Source organism: Pectinophora gossypiella, chromosome 7, assembly GCF_024362695.1.
Source record: "Pectinophora gossypiella chromosome 7, ilPecGoss1.1, whole genome shotgun sequence".
Lineage (NCBI taxonomy): Eukaryota > Metazoa > Arthropoda > Insecta > Lepidoptera > Gelechiidae > Pectinophora > Pectinophora gossypiella.
The window spans coordinates 6,428,962-6,442,658 of record NC_065410.1 but is presented as its reverse complement, the minus strand read 5'-3'; the positions used below and the strand labels follow the sequence as shown (position 1 = coordinate 6,442,658).

Below are 13,697 nucleotides of genomic sequence, written 5' to 3'. Positions count from 1 at the left end.
TTTTTGATGAGGTACTTTCCATGCTACATTCACCAAAAACAATATAGATGGCGTTGTTCAGTTTAAACGTGATAACTACCCATTTTCTCACTACTCGGGTACATAATTATTCCAGAATACAATGTAACGGCAGAAGCATATATAAAAATAATTGTTGCTTACCAAGTAATCGAGGAGCTCGGTGGCGCAGCGGTAAACGCGCTCCGTCTGCGATTGTTGAAGTTAAGCAACTTTCGCAAAGGCCAGTCACAGGATGGGTGACCACAAAAAAAAAAGTTTTCATCTCGAGCTCCTCCGTGTTTCGGAAGGCACGTTAAGCCGTTGGTCCCGGCTGCATTAGCAGTCGTTAATAACCATCAATCCGCACTGGGCCCGCGTGATGGTTTAAGGCCCGATCTCCCTATCCATCCATAGGGAAGGCCCGTGCCCCAGCAGTGGGGACGATAATGGGCTGATGATGATGATGATGATACCAAGTAATAGACAAGCTCGTGTCAATGAGGGACTATTCAGGCCACGTTCCTGAAAAAAAATAATATAGATGGCGATGAACTCCCACATGATGATGATTTTTTTTTTTTATTTTTTTTTTGACGTGACTTATTGTAGATTTGCCGCAGATGGCATTAACTACTTGGCCGGATGATGATGATGATATAAAAATAAATGTTAGCTGATATTTGGATCACATTATGTTGCTATCTATATTGCTTCTCTTTATTTTCATCGGAATAAAAATAGGTGGAAGACGTAATTGTGCTTGGGTGTAATATAAAGGGTCATCATTTATATCCAAAAACAAAGATGAATGATGCATGTCTGTTATCCATGAAATTAGAAGGTTAGACGAAGAAAAATCTGTACAGCGCCATCTATATTAATTTTGAGTAACGTACCTGGAAAGTCCCTCATTGACCTGGCTAGGTCTGCGCTTAGGAGAAACGCTGCCAGCACTTTGGGTGACTTTTTTTTTTAATTAAGATGGGTTTGCTCTTGACTTCGTTCTTCCACAAGAAGAAGAGATCGACGTTGGAACGAGCTTACCCAGAAAATGCCTATTCACCCGTGATTTAAAGGACCCCAGGTTATAAGATACTTTTTATTGTGTTAGCTTATTAAGTTATTTTTGTAAGTGTTTTATAAGTGTGAAAATACTTTGAGTAAGTATGTAGTGTAGCTAAAAATATAATAGCATTGCTTAGTTTGAAAAAAAAAATAAAAAGTCACGACGACGGTTCTCTATTGGAGTAGCCAGAAGTACAGGTATCGCATTATGAACTGAGTCTCTATGGTGAACGGTATCGCCGTCTGTACAACGTGGTATTTTTTAAATGTTTATTTCACTTTTACCTTCCAAATCTAATATTTTTTCACGAACTCATTGAACTTTGGCTTTTACCTTGACGTGGGCTAGTTTTAGTATTATTTTATTTAATAATGTTATTTTCCCCCACGTTGTAAAAGTCGCTTGACGACGGAAATGACGACCTCACTGGGTAGTCAAGCGACTTTTACAACGCTGGTAACCTATAATAAGAAAAATAGAGTTTCTCATTTACGATAAGATTTAACCATTTAGTAGATGTAGGTTTCCTGGGCAGCCCCGTTTCTTGACCTAATAGTCCGCCTACCTTGAATATAATATTACTAACAACTAGGGGTCAGAACCCTTTATTAGCACTTGGTCGAATTCGCAAAAGGTCGGATTCTGATTTCGCCGCATTCTGTACAAACAGAGAATAAATAATATAATTAATAATGCACTTATTTACACATTGCTCGGGAAGATAAGCTGAACGTGTTATTTGCTCATCAAGTGAAATTTTCCGTCGCAAAGTTCGTGATTTCTTTTTTGATTAATTTCAATTCTATACCCCTCAGTATTCGTAACGATGTCACTAACACTCCGTACAAGTACGTACAAGTAGCCATACAAGTATGGGTGTTAGTGATATTGTAACGAATACTGTCGGAAAATTCATGAAAATTTTTGAGTTTTTTAAAATTATTTTCAATTCCATACTTTTGCGACTGAAAATTCCACCCAGAATCATGGTCTGAATCATCTCTCAAAATTTTCGTTACGATATCACTAACACCCTGTATAAACGTCTGACTCTCTTAGTGAGGTCGCAGTTTGGAATCTCTGCTCAGGCCTAAACCAAAGATTTTCGAAATTGTTTTCGAATTAATGTTTCGATCTTAAATGATTATCACTTGCTCAGCGGTGAAGGGAAACATTGTGAGGAAACCCATAATCCCAAGAAATGCGCGGCAGGTGACCTAACCTGTATCGGGCTAGTTTTCGTTTCCCTTCGCGGGTTGGAAGGTCAGACTGGTAGTCGCGTCTGTAAAAAACCGGACCTGTCATGTCAGGTTAGATAAACGAAACCTGTGAAAACGGGATAGCGATAGGGAGATGATAATATAAACAAACAAACAACCAGATTCTAAAATAAAAAAGTAAATATTGTTTTGGATTATTTGGTGTACATTTTTGTTCCTGCTCACCATGGAATGTTTAAGCGTAACGAAATTATGTTTCATAAAGTAAACAATACACAATTTATTAATTATATTTAAAGATTTTTTATAATTTTAAATATATAGTTGTAAAACCTTCGAAGAAGCTCGACTAGTAGCCCCAGGGCTACTAGATGAGAAGATAGGCTATTAATCATCCAGATGAGAAGCGTCATATACGGAAGATTCGTCCCAAGCCCTCTTACAGCTACCTACACGTACAACAGTGATAGACAGCTCTACTGTTTCGCCAGCCTCATAAGAGCGCATTACAGACATGACTAAGGTCGCCGTTATCGGACACGATATATCACGTTACACATAACACACGTCAGGCACATTTACGTTATATATGTAACGTATATAACGTTATATATATATATATATATATATGAGTTGTTTATTTATTGTGGTTATTACATTGATAATTTTTAATAATTACTCTTTTTTATTTATTTATTTTAAATTTGCTTTCTATGCACCTTAAAACACAACTTGGGACTAAAAAAATCTAAAAAAATACTAAAATTTTCATGAATTTTGCGACACGAAATTCCACTTGATATCAACTCAGAATCATGGTCTGAATCATCCCTCAAAGTTTTCGTTACGATGCCACTAACACCCTGTATATATATCCATATATATACATATGTACGTATGTATGTTTTTTTATAAATAAAAAGGGTGTTACAAGGCTTCGGGCCATTAAATCCGAAACTTAATGAGGTGTCTTGAAAATGCTCTTCCGTTCACGCCGTGGGTGATATGTGTTCACAAAGGAACGGGAGAAGTGGGGGAACTTGGCAGGGTTCTTTTCCCAACGGTCGTATTTACCGAGCGCTATGTTCACAGCTTTCCATGTTATTTATGAATGACATGAAATAATGTCAATGAGTTTTGATTGTAGTATATATGTACATAGTGATTGTATTCGTAAGAACATTATAAATGTGAAATATTGAGTGTTTTTTGTTTGTCTGTGTGCAATATGGAATAACTAAAGAATAGTTTGCTGAGTACATCCATCTCGAATCAAATAAAAGTAAATTTAAAAAAATACTTTAACAATAACTTTTAGACTCGCTAATTCATGGTACTTATTGTTTATTTGGTTAATTTATGTGATACACTTATTGTGATATAGGTACAAATTACTATTAGATATACATGTTATTACTCTTTCTTGCAGACAAACCGTTTAAACAGTTTTGCAAGGCATTCATAAATTGTATATTACTATTAACATTTCAAAAATAAATAAATAATAAAAAAGCTTCAATTACACAGTTGCCACAACCATTACACACGGCGATATGGCTCACCACCAATCAAGTTGGTCTAACATAAAGTTCGTTGAGGTGCCTACTTAGTTTATCAATTCAATTCAATAATACTTTATTGCACAACGACATATACAAAGGACATAAACATACGAATAAAAATAAGCACAATAGGCGGCCTTATTTCTAAACAGCAATTTCTGCCAGGCAACGTTAGGACGAAAGAAGTTTAAGCATTGGAGCGCGGGATGGTTCAATAAACATAATATTATAATGATACCAACATAATTAAAAAATACCGTAAATAGAAATATATACCTCTATAAATATACACACATATATATACACACACATACATGCATACACACATATATTTACATACACATACATAAACATACCTCTGACTACCTCAATTGGGATATAGTCGAATAAATAAAAAATATTATGTAACCTACACACACGACTACATTTCTAAACGCCGCTTGTAAGCAATAAATTAAATAATTAATTAAATACAGACATCATCCTCTTGCCCTTATCCCACTCTAAACAACATGAACACATAAAATTAATTAAACGCACTGTTAAGCGAATTACTTATGTTGACAGCCTCGGAAATTATTTAAGAAAAAAAATTAAAGCTTGTGCTCCACCACATAGGTCCGGCGCGAAGTCAATTGCCAAAATTTTCGAGTCGTTCAAAAACCCATCTTACATTTGTGCAACACATTTAGAGCGCGGCGGTGACCGAAATGATAACCACCAGACGATCACCCATCCAATCATTATTGCTTAACTTTGTTGATCGGTATCTATTACACGCGCCGTCAGTGGTCCACTGGACATATACAAGTATTTTTTTTAATTTTAAAGGGTTTTTATTAAACCAACGTTGTGGAATCACGCCCCTGACGGTTTGGGCTCGAAAAAAATTATTTGAATTGCGTATTTAAAGAATAATGAAAAAATATTTCCCCGCAGTTTCAAAACAAAGACGACCTTATTAAATATTCGAGTGCTTATTAAATTCTTTTTGAGGAATGGACTGGGATTAGTAGGAAAATAATGTATAAAGAGAGTTGAGAAAATCTCGATTGTCGGATACAAAAACAAGAAGTAGAGTAACTTCTTCTTTCAATGACTTCTTTTTTTGAATGGAGCATTGTCCAACGAGACTACGTGTGCTAAGGGCCAATTTCTTATATTTTTCTCAGATAGCTGAGGAAAATTAAAGACGGAAAAATTCGCCTAAAAGAAACCTTAAACAATAGACTTAGATAGGTACTTAAAACAGAATATTGTTTATCTCCTTCAGCTAAAACACAAAAATTAGAAAACTTTTATAAAGTGACTTATAGTAGATTTGCCTAAGATTAACAACTTACTTAGACAAATGGAAAGCGCTGAGCACTCAACAAAAAATTAAAACATTTAAAAAGCTTTATATTGAGCGGATCACAAGCGGGGGCAAACATTCGGAGAGACTCAAATAAACCTCTGGCTATGAATGTATCAACTGTACGCACGAAATCCTAAAATAAAAGCAAAAAATCTAGCAATTACTTCATGTAATATTATCGAAACCAGCACGTATCAAGTAAAAAGATAATTTTGTTGAATACATAAAGTACTTACTCTAAAAAACCAATATTGCAATTTGACATTTGCGCATAATAAAAGTAAGTGCGCAATGCAAACAAATGTCAAATAGCAATATTGCTTTCTTAGATGAATTGCTTCGATGCAATGCTTTGGCTTGTTTGCATTGCGCACTTACTTTTATATGCGCAAATGTCAAATTGAAATATTGCTTTCTTAGATGAATTGCTTCGATGTGGCCTTTTTAACCCCCTATAGGCTCTGTACGGTAAAGCACGGAATTATGACGAGGCGTTCGACCAATAGCCGTTTGACGTCCATCTACGTAGATAGCATTCGTATCGTTTATTGGTCGAAGCGCTCAATATAATTTGCGCCATTTGCGCCGGTTGTCATGCAGACCCGGGAGGTGTTACTTTGAAAGATGACCGAAACTGATGAGGCCGTACGAAGACCTTCCACGTGGCCAAGAACGACACGTGTAGTCATTATGAAACGAGTTATTTTACGATAAAATGCGAACATTATCCGATTTTTAAATAACTAATATAAAATCAAAGTATATAAAATACAATGTTTGACGTAAGTAATGAATTAAATTGATTAACACGTTGATGGTTGAAACGTGTCTTTTAAAGGTATAGGCTTAGTTTAGTTTAGCTTTAGGCTTTATAAATTATCACTAACTGATAATTCTATGTCAATTTTAAAGTATTTTTCTCTAAAACAGTTGATTATATGGGTGGTATGTTATGGCCAGTCACGTTGGTCTAATGTGACCTGTAGTATTATGCAGTATTATTTTATTTTAAGTACTTACTAAAATATAATCATTTTGAGGTAGAAACCTCGCCTTGTGGGGCTTTGGGGCTGCTGATAACATAAGGGACCTAAAGGGCCCACGTTATCAGAACCATCAAGGGTTTACTAGGCTTTCTCTGAGACATGAATTGATTGGACGAAATCCATCTCAATTAAATAATGAATTATGCTAAATAGGCGTTGGACGTCATGTTGTATAAGGAAATGAGCTCGCCGGTTCTCCCTGGTTGTCTCCTGTTTACGATTGAGCAGTAGGGAAAAGGGATAATGACCAAATTCTCAACTATACAGTTTGGTTGAACATTGGGGAATCCCCCCACTTAACTATTCGCAGTTGAGCACACACAATTGAGCAGTGGGAAAAAAGGGAATCATTATAAATACCGCAGCATATTTTAAAGAAAGGCCAAGGGTCGAGAGTACTCTAAAACGGCGAGCAAGTATGAATATTTTGATCAAAGTGGAAGAATTGAAAACTGGGTGTCAGGAGCGTGGTTAGTGGATTTTCGTAGTCTATACCTTCGTCGTCTATGCCAACTTTGTATGTATTTTGTAGTGATTGTTAGAGAAAATCTGTCAAAATACATACCTACCGCCGAATGCGATATTTTAGCAATGTGATATCACCTCTACCACTGCTCTCAGGTGGGGAGCTGCTTGTCGTAATCAAAAAAATCAGCAATTTTCTTTAATAATGTTATATTTCCTTAAGCAAATGTTAATTCTTCAACATTACCGCAACCGAACAAAATTCCCGCCACCTCCTTTAAAAAAAGGCGGGAAAACGTTCCCGTTCGAAAAAGAAGAAATCAAAAGTAAAAGCAAAAAAATAACTGCCAGTGTCAAATTAAAAATTACAAAGTCATGACACAGAGTCACGACTTTATTCCGTCTGTTGTTAGTTATTTAATATAAATAATAATAAAATGAACATGAAGAACCATAACAGTAATAATGAGGACGATCTTTGCATCTATTTGCGCCACCGTCAGGTAAAGTTGATCATTACCATAATTTCAGGAAAATTCTTGCTACAGGCCAATTGAAATACGAATAGTTATGACACTTGAACAAATTACAAAATGTCGAGGCAATTTGACAAATTACATTAATTAGTTACACACCGGTCAGCGGAGGTCCGTGTTGCTCTATGCTTACACATGTCGATCTATCAGTTTTGATGCCCATGGAAATGAACTTTGATAAAGTAGCGCGTGCGAAGACTTACTTCCTTTTATATTTCTGTATTATGACAAATGAGGGTAATATCTTCGTTCATAATCTGTAATTGCGATTTCAAGTCCCAATTCGGTCTATTTGCAAGAGTGTCACGTGCCGTCCTTTGACTTGAGGCTTTTATTATCCTTTATTATCGTATCTTGTTCTTGTTGCGGAACCAAAAATAGCACACGAACCCACTTTGAGGTATTTTAATGTTCAAGGTTCAACGAACTGTGCTTTACTATTAAACAAGTATTTTAGATATCTAGAATTTTTTCTTCACAAGGCTAGTCACAGGATATAATATAAAAAATATAGCGCTAGAATATAACTACGTAGATATATGGAAGCAAAATGATTGGCATTATGTACGATCTACTGATTTTTCAGCTGGTAACTTTAGGATTCACGCGGATTTCCCTTTATTGAACGGTTTTGTCCATTTGCCCTTAACTCAACATAAGTACCTATAGGCACGTAAACCCGTAAATTCTGCGAGTTTTCCTCCATGTGTACGACCCCAATTTTTCAATTTCACGAACTGATTTCCCCCATATTAGGCAGAGGTCGTTTCTAACGTTCGTATTTATAGGTATTACAATCAGCAAAATTTCCACCCCTAGGCTCTGATCACTTTGTCATTTGAATGGTAAAGTACTTTCACGTAACTTTCCTTTTAAACTTGGGAAAACAAACACTCGTTCAAAGTACAGCCACCTTCATTATACGGGATTTGAAGTCTTGTGAGGCAGTGTCGCGTGTACGTCAGTATACCTACTTACAATAATGTTAGAGGTTCATCAAACTACTAAGGCAGTCTTAAGTTATCACTTATCGCTAAGAGTAAACACGTTTAGAGCAATTAATCAGAAGCTTCAGAGATTTGACAACTTTAGTATCGGCAAATTCTGTCCGTTTTCAAAAAAAAAATCTCGAAGGTCTTGGACCTTTGTTGTAGAAACGAACACTATCTCTTATTTATTTGGTATGTAGGGTCTAACAAGTGAATTAGAGCTATGGGAGGAAAAAGTCCCACGAGTAAGTTATTGCTCGAACTACATTCGGGAAGATTATAAATCGTAGTAGGGTTCACTTAAAATGGACGACTCAGGCCGACCTCAACCAATAATACCATGCAGCTTTTACCTTGTCGCTCGAGAATTGAATCCAATTATTATTGGAGTTTATTTACCTCCAGATACTATTTAAATACGACTGTGGGTACAAAATTGTATTTTCATTAATTAAACCGAATTAATTATCATTGATTTCGTCAAGTTTATGTGATACCAGTACTTGTGCGCCCCAGAAAATAAATGCATATTTATAGAAGTTTACAATAGATAGGTATTTACTTTCATTATTCGTCGAATGTCATCGTTTCACTGGACAGCCAGTACATTACGTGCGTCAATTCTGACGAACATAATTTCTTAAATTTAATTTAACTGTTTCCTGTAATTTTCTAGTATGCCAAAACGAAAAAGGGCGGGTAATTTAGTAAGAGCTATCAAATATAACAGGTACTATTAAATGCTTACGTGAAAGTTCAATATTCAGTATTCTTTATTTGAATTTCAAGAAGTTCTACAAGTGAATAGGATTATGTTATTTTTTGCTGACTCTCTCCCGCTTCTTAGTCGAGGGATTGGTAAAGAATGTTTGTCAGAATCCACAAATATACACAATTCTTTAATATACTTACCTAAATGCGATTTAAATAATGTACAATTCAAATTGCTATTAATTTTTAAAGTAAGCGTACATTGAGTTTATGATTTTGCGACTAAGAAATTGAAATTAGTCGAGTGTTTGAATTAAAAGGGCTTGTAAATTTATTAACTTAATTTACCGACTAGACATACTTTGAATAAGTCTTTGATTAAGATATTTTATACTATTATTAAAATCATCAAATGAGTCATGTCAGGGGCCTTCGGCGGTTCAATAATAAACCTGACACCAGGCTTGATGAGGTTGGTACTCCACCTTATAACCCACACTATAGAAGAAGAAGAATATTAAAATTATCAGGGCACTTCTATAAGGTATAAAAATTCCGTAGTAATCCTTGTTCGGAGAACGCCTGACATCGTAGAATTGCGGATTTAAACTGATCATCATAATCGCCTTACGGCACGTGTAAGTTACAAGTTGGTCTTATCTTATCTTAGACACAATTAAGAGACCATCAATTAAAAGTATCCATTAAGAATATAGGCTTAGCCTCAAGACACCGGACTCGTGTAACAAAAACAGTATCGACTATCGATGTTCTCCGTAATTGACAGGTACATCGTTTTCATAGTGTTCGGAGAAATAATTCTCGCAGCATTAACAATGTCCAGCCCATGTCACTGTCTGGAAGAAAGCATCGTAAAGCTGGTTGTATACCAAGTAATTGGCATTGACCTTACGAATGATATGTCGTGTGCGTGGAGTCGAGCGCAACGTAGCAACTAACCAGTAGCGGCCTAACCGCGGTACCAACCCGACGTTTCATCATTGTGACGTCAGTATCGTGCGCAGTTTTTCCAATTTTCCCCACTTTATAAGTGAAACTTATCTAGTTATCCCCTCATTTGTGTGCAAGTGTCTACTCTAGTGCCCTGTTTAGTGTAAACATTAAAGGATGCATGAAAACAGTTGAACAACAAGTTTGTGGATGCGCTCAAAAGTTTACAGGAGCCGCTCGAATATTTTTTCAAAGTACGTACCTATAGGTTTTAACGAATATTTTCGAATATAATTTTAAGTAAAAAATATATTGGTATTTGATTTTAATTTGCTGTTGTCGCTTTACGACAGTTTTAGAAAGAATAAAAAAGATAACGGTAACATTTTTAATTTCATAATCATGTAAATAAGCTTTACGAAGGTACATACCTACATGATTTGATATCTGAACTATTTTTGGGTTTTAAAATATTTTTTGTTCTTGAACATTCTTTACTATGTATGACACTGTGCATTTGTATTTCAGACGTAAACATTATGAAAGATGACAAGCTGGTTTTAAAATTCTTCGCTTCTTTTAGTAGCATTTATTATTTGCACATTTTATTGCTTTTAGGGATGTGAAATGATGCATTGTATAAAAAATAATCAATTTAAAAGTTAGTGATAGATAGAGTGGATACTTACCTACTCGTACTGCTTCATCGTGCTTCTTCATTTGTCTGCATATTTTTGTGTTTTTGTGGAATAAATTATTGATAGATTCATTAGGCAATTGTTTTTCATAATAATAGTGTGCCCGCGATCTACACGAGCGCATTCCACCACCCCCTTTTATCTTCGGACTTCCAGACGTACGCCCAGGTTTCATCCATATTTGGTATCCCAAATATTCGCACAAAACGCTTCGCATCATCCTTCAAAGGTAAAAAGAAAATAATAATATGATGATGGGATAAATCTCCAACTCTTCTTTCTTCAGGCATTTGACGTGACGCTTATTGACATGGTAGGTAATAGTGCTGAGGTCTCTCATCTCATCGGATCACTAGATTTTTGATCGGCCTGTAAGTATTCGATGACTCGAAGATCGCTGTGTCCAAATATCACCATCAGAGCTAGTATAGGGAATGTTACGCAAATTAGTATTGTCTACAAATTGAAATCGATTTTTTTTTGACTAGGATGGGACTTGAACCCGTAGCTCTTGTCAAGCCAGGACGAGCGTCACAATTACAATTACACCACCGGGTCCCCCTCCTGTCCATGCGAATACTTTCGATCTATGTATAGTCATTATGCCAACGCCCAATGTCCATCTTTGTCTATTGTGTCTAAACTAATCTAATTTAGTGAGATTTTTCCCTATTCTATCTATTTCGTAATTGCATTTCCATTTGAAATTAATTAATCAAATTTCTCAATTATGACTTTCAAAGAGCTGGACAAGGATTTGCACACGAGCGGAACTGAGCAGATAAGAATTGAAATTAGTACACGTATTTTAGAATTGTATTTTTGCGTCGTAAATTATTTGGACCTACCAGTATTAGGCATGTATAGCGAAGGCGAGCGTCCTTCCACTCGGGTCGTGGCCAGTAATCCGGTCAAACCTGTACCGAATAAAATTAATCGGTTAAATAACAAAAAAAAAAATGATTATAAAATGCAAAATCAGAGCCGGCCCAAAAATTGTTAATTAAAACGACATTTAATTTATGTGTTTGTCGTGGCCAGATCTTAGAATTGATAATTTCGTGATGTGTTCGCACATTTCATGAAATGGTCGTATTTCCACAACAGGATGTGCTGTCAACAGATAAAAATAAAAACAAATATTAAAAATAAATCAGTCATTTGTTTGTCGAGCGAGGATATGACGACATCGCATAACATGTCATGTTGAAAATGTCATGAAAAGTTATTTATGTTGCGTTTTGTGTGGCATTTTCTTGACAATGTTAGTTAGTTGATAAATAATATAATGCGTTTTATTTATTTTTTACAATATTCACTATTGAATCGGAGTTGTAAAAGTGGCGTGAAGTAAAAGTGTTTTCTTACTTGAATAAATGTTATTATTATTATAGTAAGCAAAGGTAAATAGTAGTGCGAGTGCATACACGGAATAGAATAAGGAGGATGGAAAGGCCCTAACGTGTATTTTGTATGAGAATCGCTGTCTCCGGTTCAACCCCGCTATATTAGCCTGCAAATTATTTTATCATTACTTTTCGTAAGATAGCATAAAATAACATAACAAATACTTTATTGCACAAACAGGAAAAAACAAAATACAAAACAAAAGAGAAATAGAATTAGTACAATAGGCGGCCTTATTGCTAAGTAGCAATCTCTTCCAGGCAACCTTACTACTGCATACTGATACTGCATATAAACGTATTTTTTCATAATAACCGATTATACTAAGGTTTTTAGGATTCCTGTGATAAGAAGGCACTTCCTGCATGATAGGCGATAAGTATTTGATTTGTTGCTCTGCAGGTTATAATGCACAAGACGATCTTTTAATATACTGTTGCGGAGCTCCGTGCGCGCGATGAACTAAGTACAACAAGAACAACAACTTGCAACGTGTAACTTTAGTTGGATGAGGCGTGGGTAGGTGGTTCATCGCGCGCACGGGGAGTTGGGTTAGACCTACGTGATAGAAAAGTGGTGAGCGCTGTCGCGATATATCATTGGTGCAAGTCATGTCGTGCGTTTGAGAAAGAAACAATAAACAAATGACGATGTTTAGGAAATAATAACATTGGCCCCGATTCCTGCGGACACATCTTAATTTTATTTTAAGTTATACCTGTAATTTTCTTATAAAACGAAGGGAACGAATGATTGACAACTGTTAATTTTAAAATGAATGAATAACCTGGGCGAATAAAAAAAACATCTCGCTCTTATGCAAACCATTTGACCTCTGCTGTGAACTTAATTCTGTCGGGTTATTGGGCTATATAAAATTTTGGTAGGGCTTTTTTTAATTTCTGCCTAAAATTGACGTGTGCTCCATTAAATGCCTGTCGATTATGCGTCACTTACTTTTTCAGCGGATATGAAAATGACAGGTATAACTTGAAATAAAATTAGATGGTGTTTACGGGAATCAGCATCATTGTTTCTTTGAATAAAGAAATAAAAAAAATAACGAGAATGAAGTTTGACGATTACGAAGTTACATGTGGCAGATTGTGGCTTATTCACCAACATATTAATAATAATCTCACATTCACAAAGGAAACGTGAGTGTGCATTTATGTATTTATAACCTAAAGGGTTTTATCTCACGACTCGTGTCTTTTTCCACATCAGTACGGATGAAGTGATACTTGAAACGGCAATGCAATAAACAAAAATGATTTCCACATTTGAAGTAAATACAGCTTAGTTATTGAAAGTTAAGCGAGGTTTTGGGTACATTGTAAGCGTGGGGTGATACATACATACCTATATAAGGCTATGGGGGAGGCGCATGGAATTTTCTTTGCGACTTGATCTGGAGGGTTAGGTTACACACACACTAAGGCAATTACAACAGCCTATATATCTTCCACTGCTGGGCACAGGCCTCCCCTCAATCACGGTTGATTGACTTCCGGTGGAAAGAGGTATGGAGCATCCTCTACCACGCTGTTCCACTGCGGGTTAGTGGAGGTGCTTTAACGGCTAATAGCCGGGACCAACGGCTTAACGTGCCATTCCATCATCTCACTTTCTCGGACACTCAGCTGATTCAAGCCAGCAAAGTCGTTACCAAATAAAGGACAGTCTCAC

The 13,697-nt window shown here is 36.0% G+C and overlaps 2 protein-coding genes across 4 annotated transcripts in view; one reads left to right on the top strand and one right to left on the bottom strand.

Moving 5' to 3' along the window:
• Positions 1-3,574: 3,574 nt before the first annotated feature.
• LOC126368285 (uncharacterized) overlaps positions 3,575-13,697 on the bottom strand; it is a 36,412-nt gene continuing 26,289 nt past the window's right edge. The window contains exon 2 of the mRNA XM_050012181.1: positions 3,575-3,597. Coding sequence (XP_049868138.1) covers positions 3,575-3,597 — 23 coding nt within the window. The remainder of the gene's footprint in view (positions 3,598-13,697) is intronic.
• Positions 9,914-13,697, top strand: part of LOC126368569 (pyrokinin-1 receptor-like) — a 140,338-nt gene continuing 136,554 nt past the window's right edge. For 2 of the 3 annotated variants that reach the window (XR_007566614.1, XM_050012615.1), the window contains exon 1: positions 9,927-10,157. The gene's annotated coding sequence lies outside the window, so the exon portion shown is untranslated. Of the gene's footprint in view, positions 10,158-13,697 lie in introns of all 3 variants that reach the window. The other variant, XM_050012614.1, reaches the window with a different exon arrangement.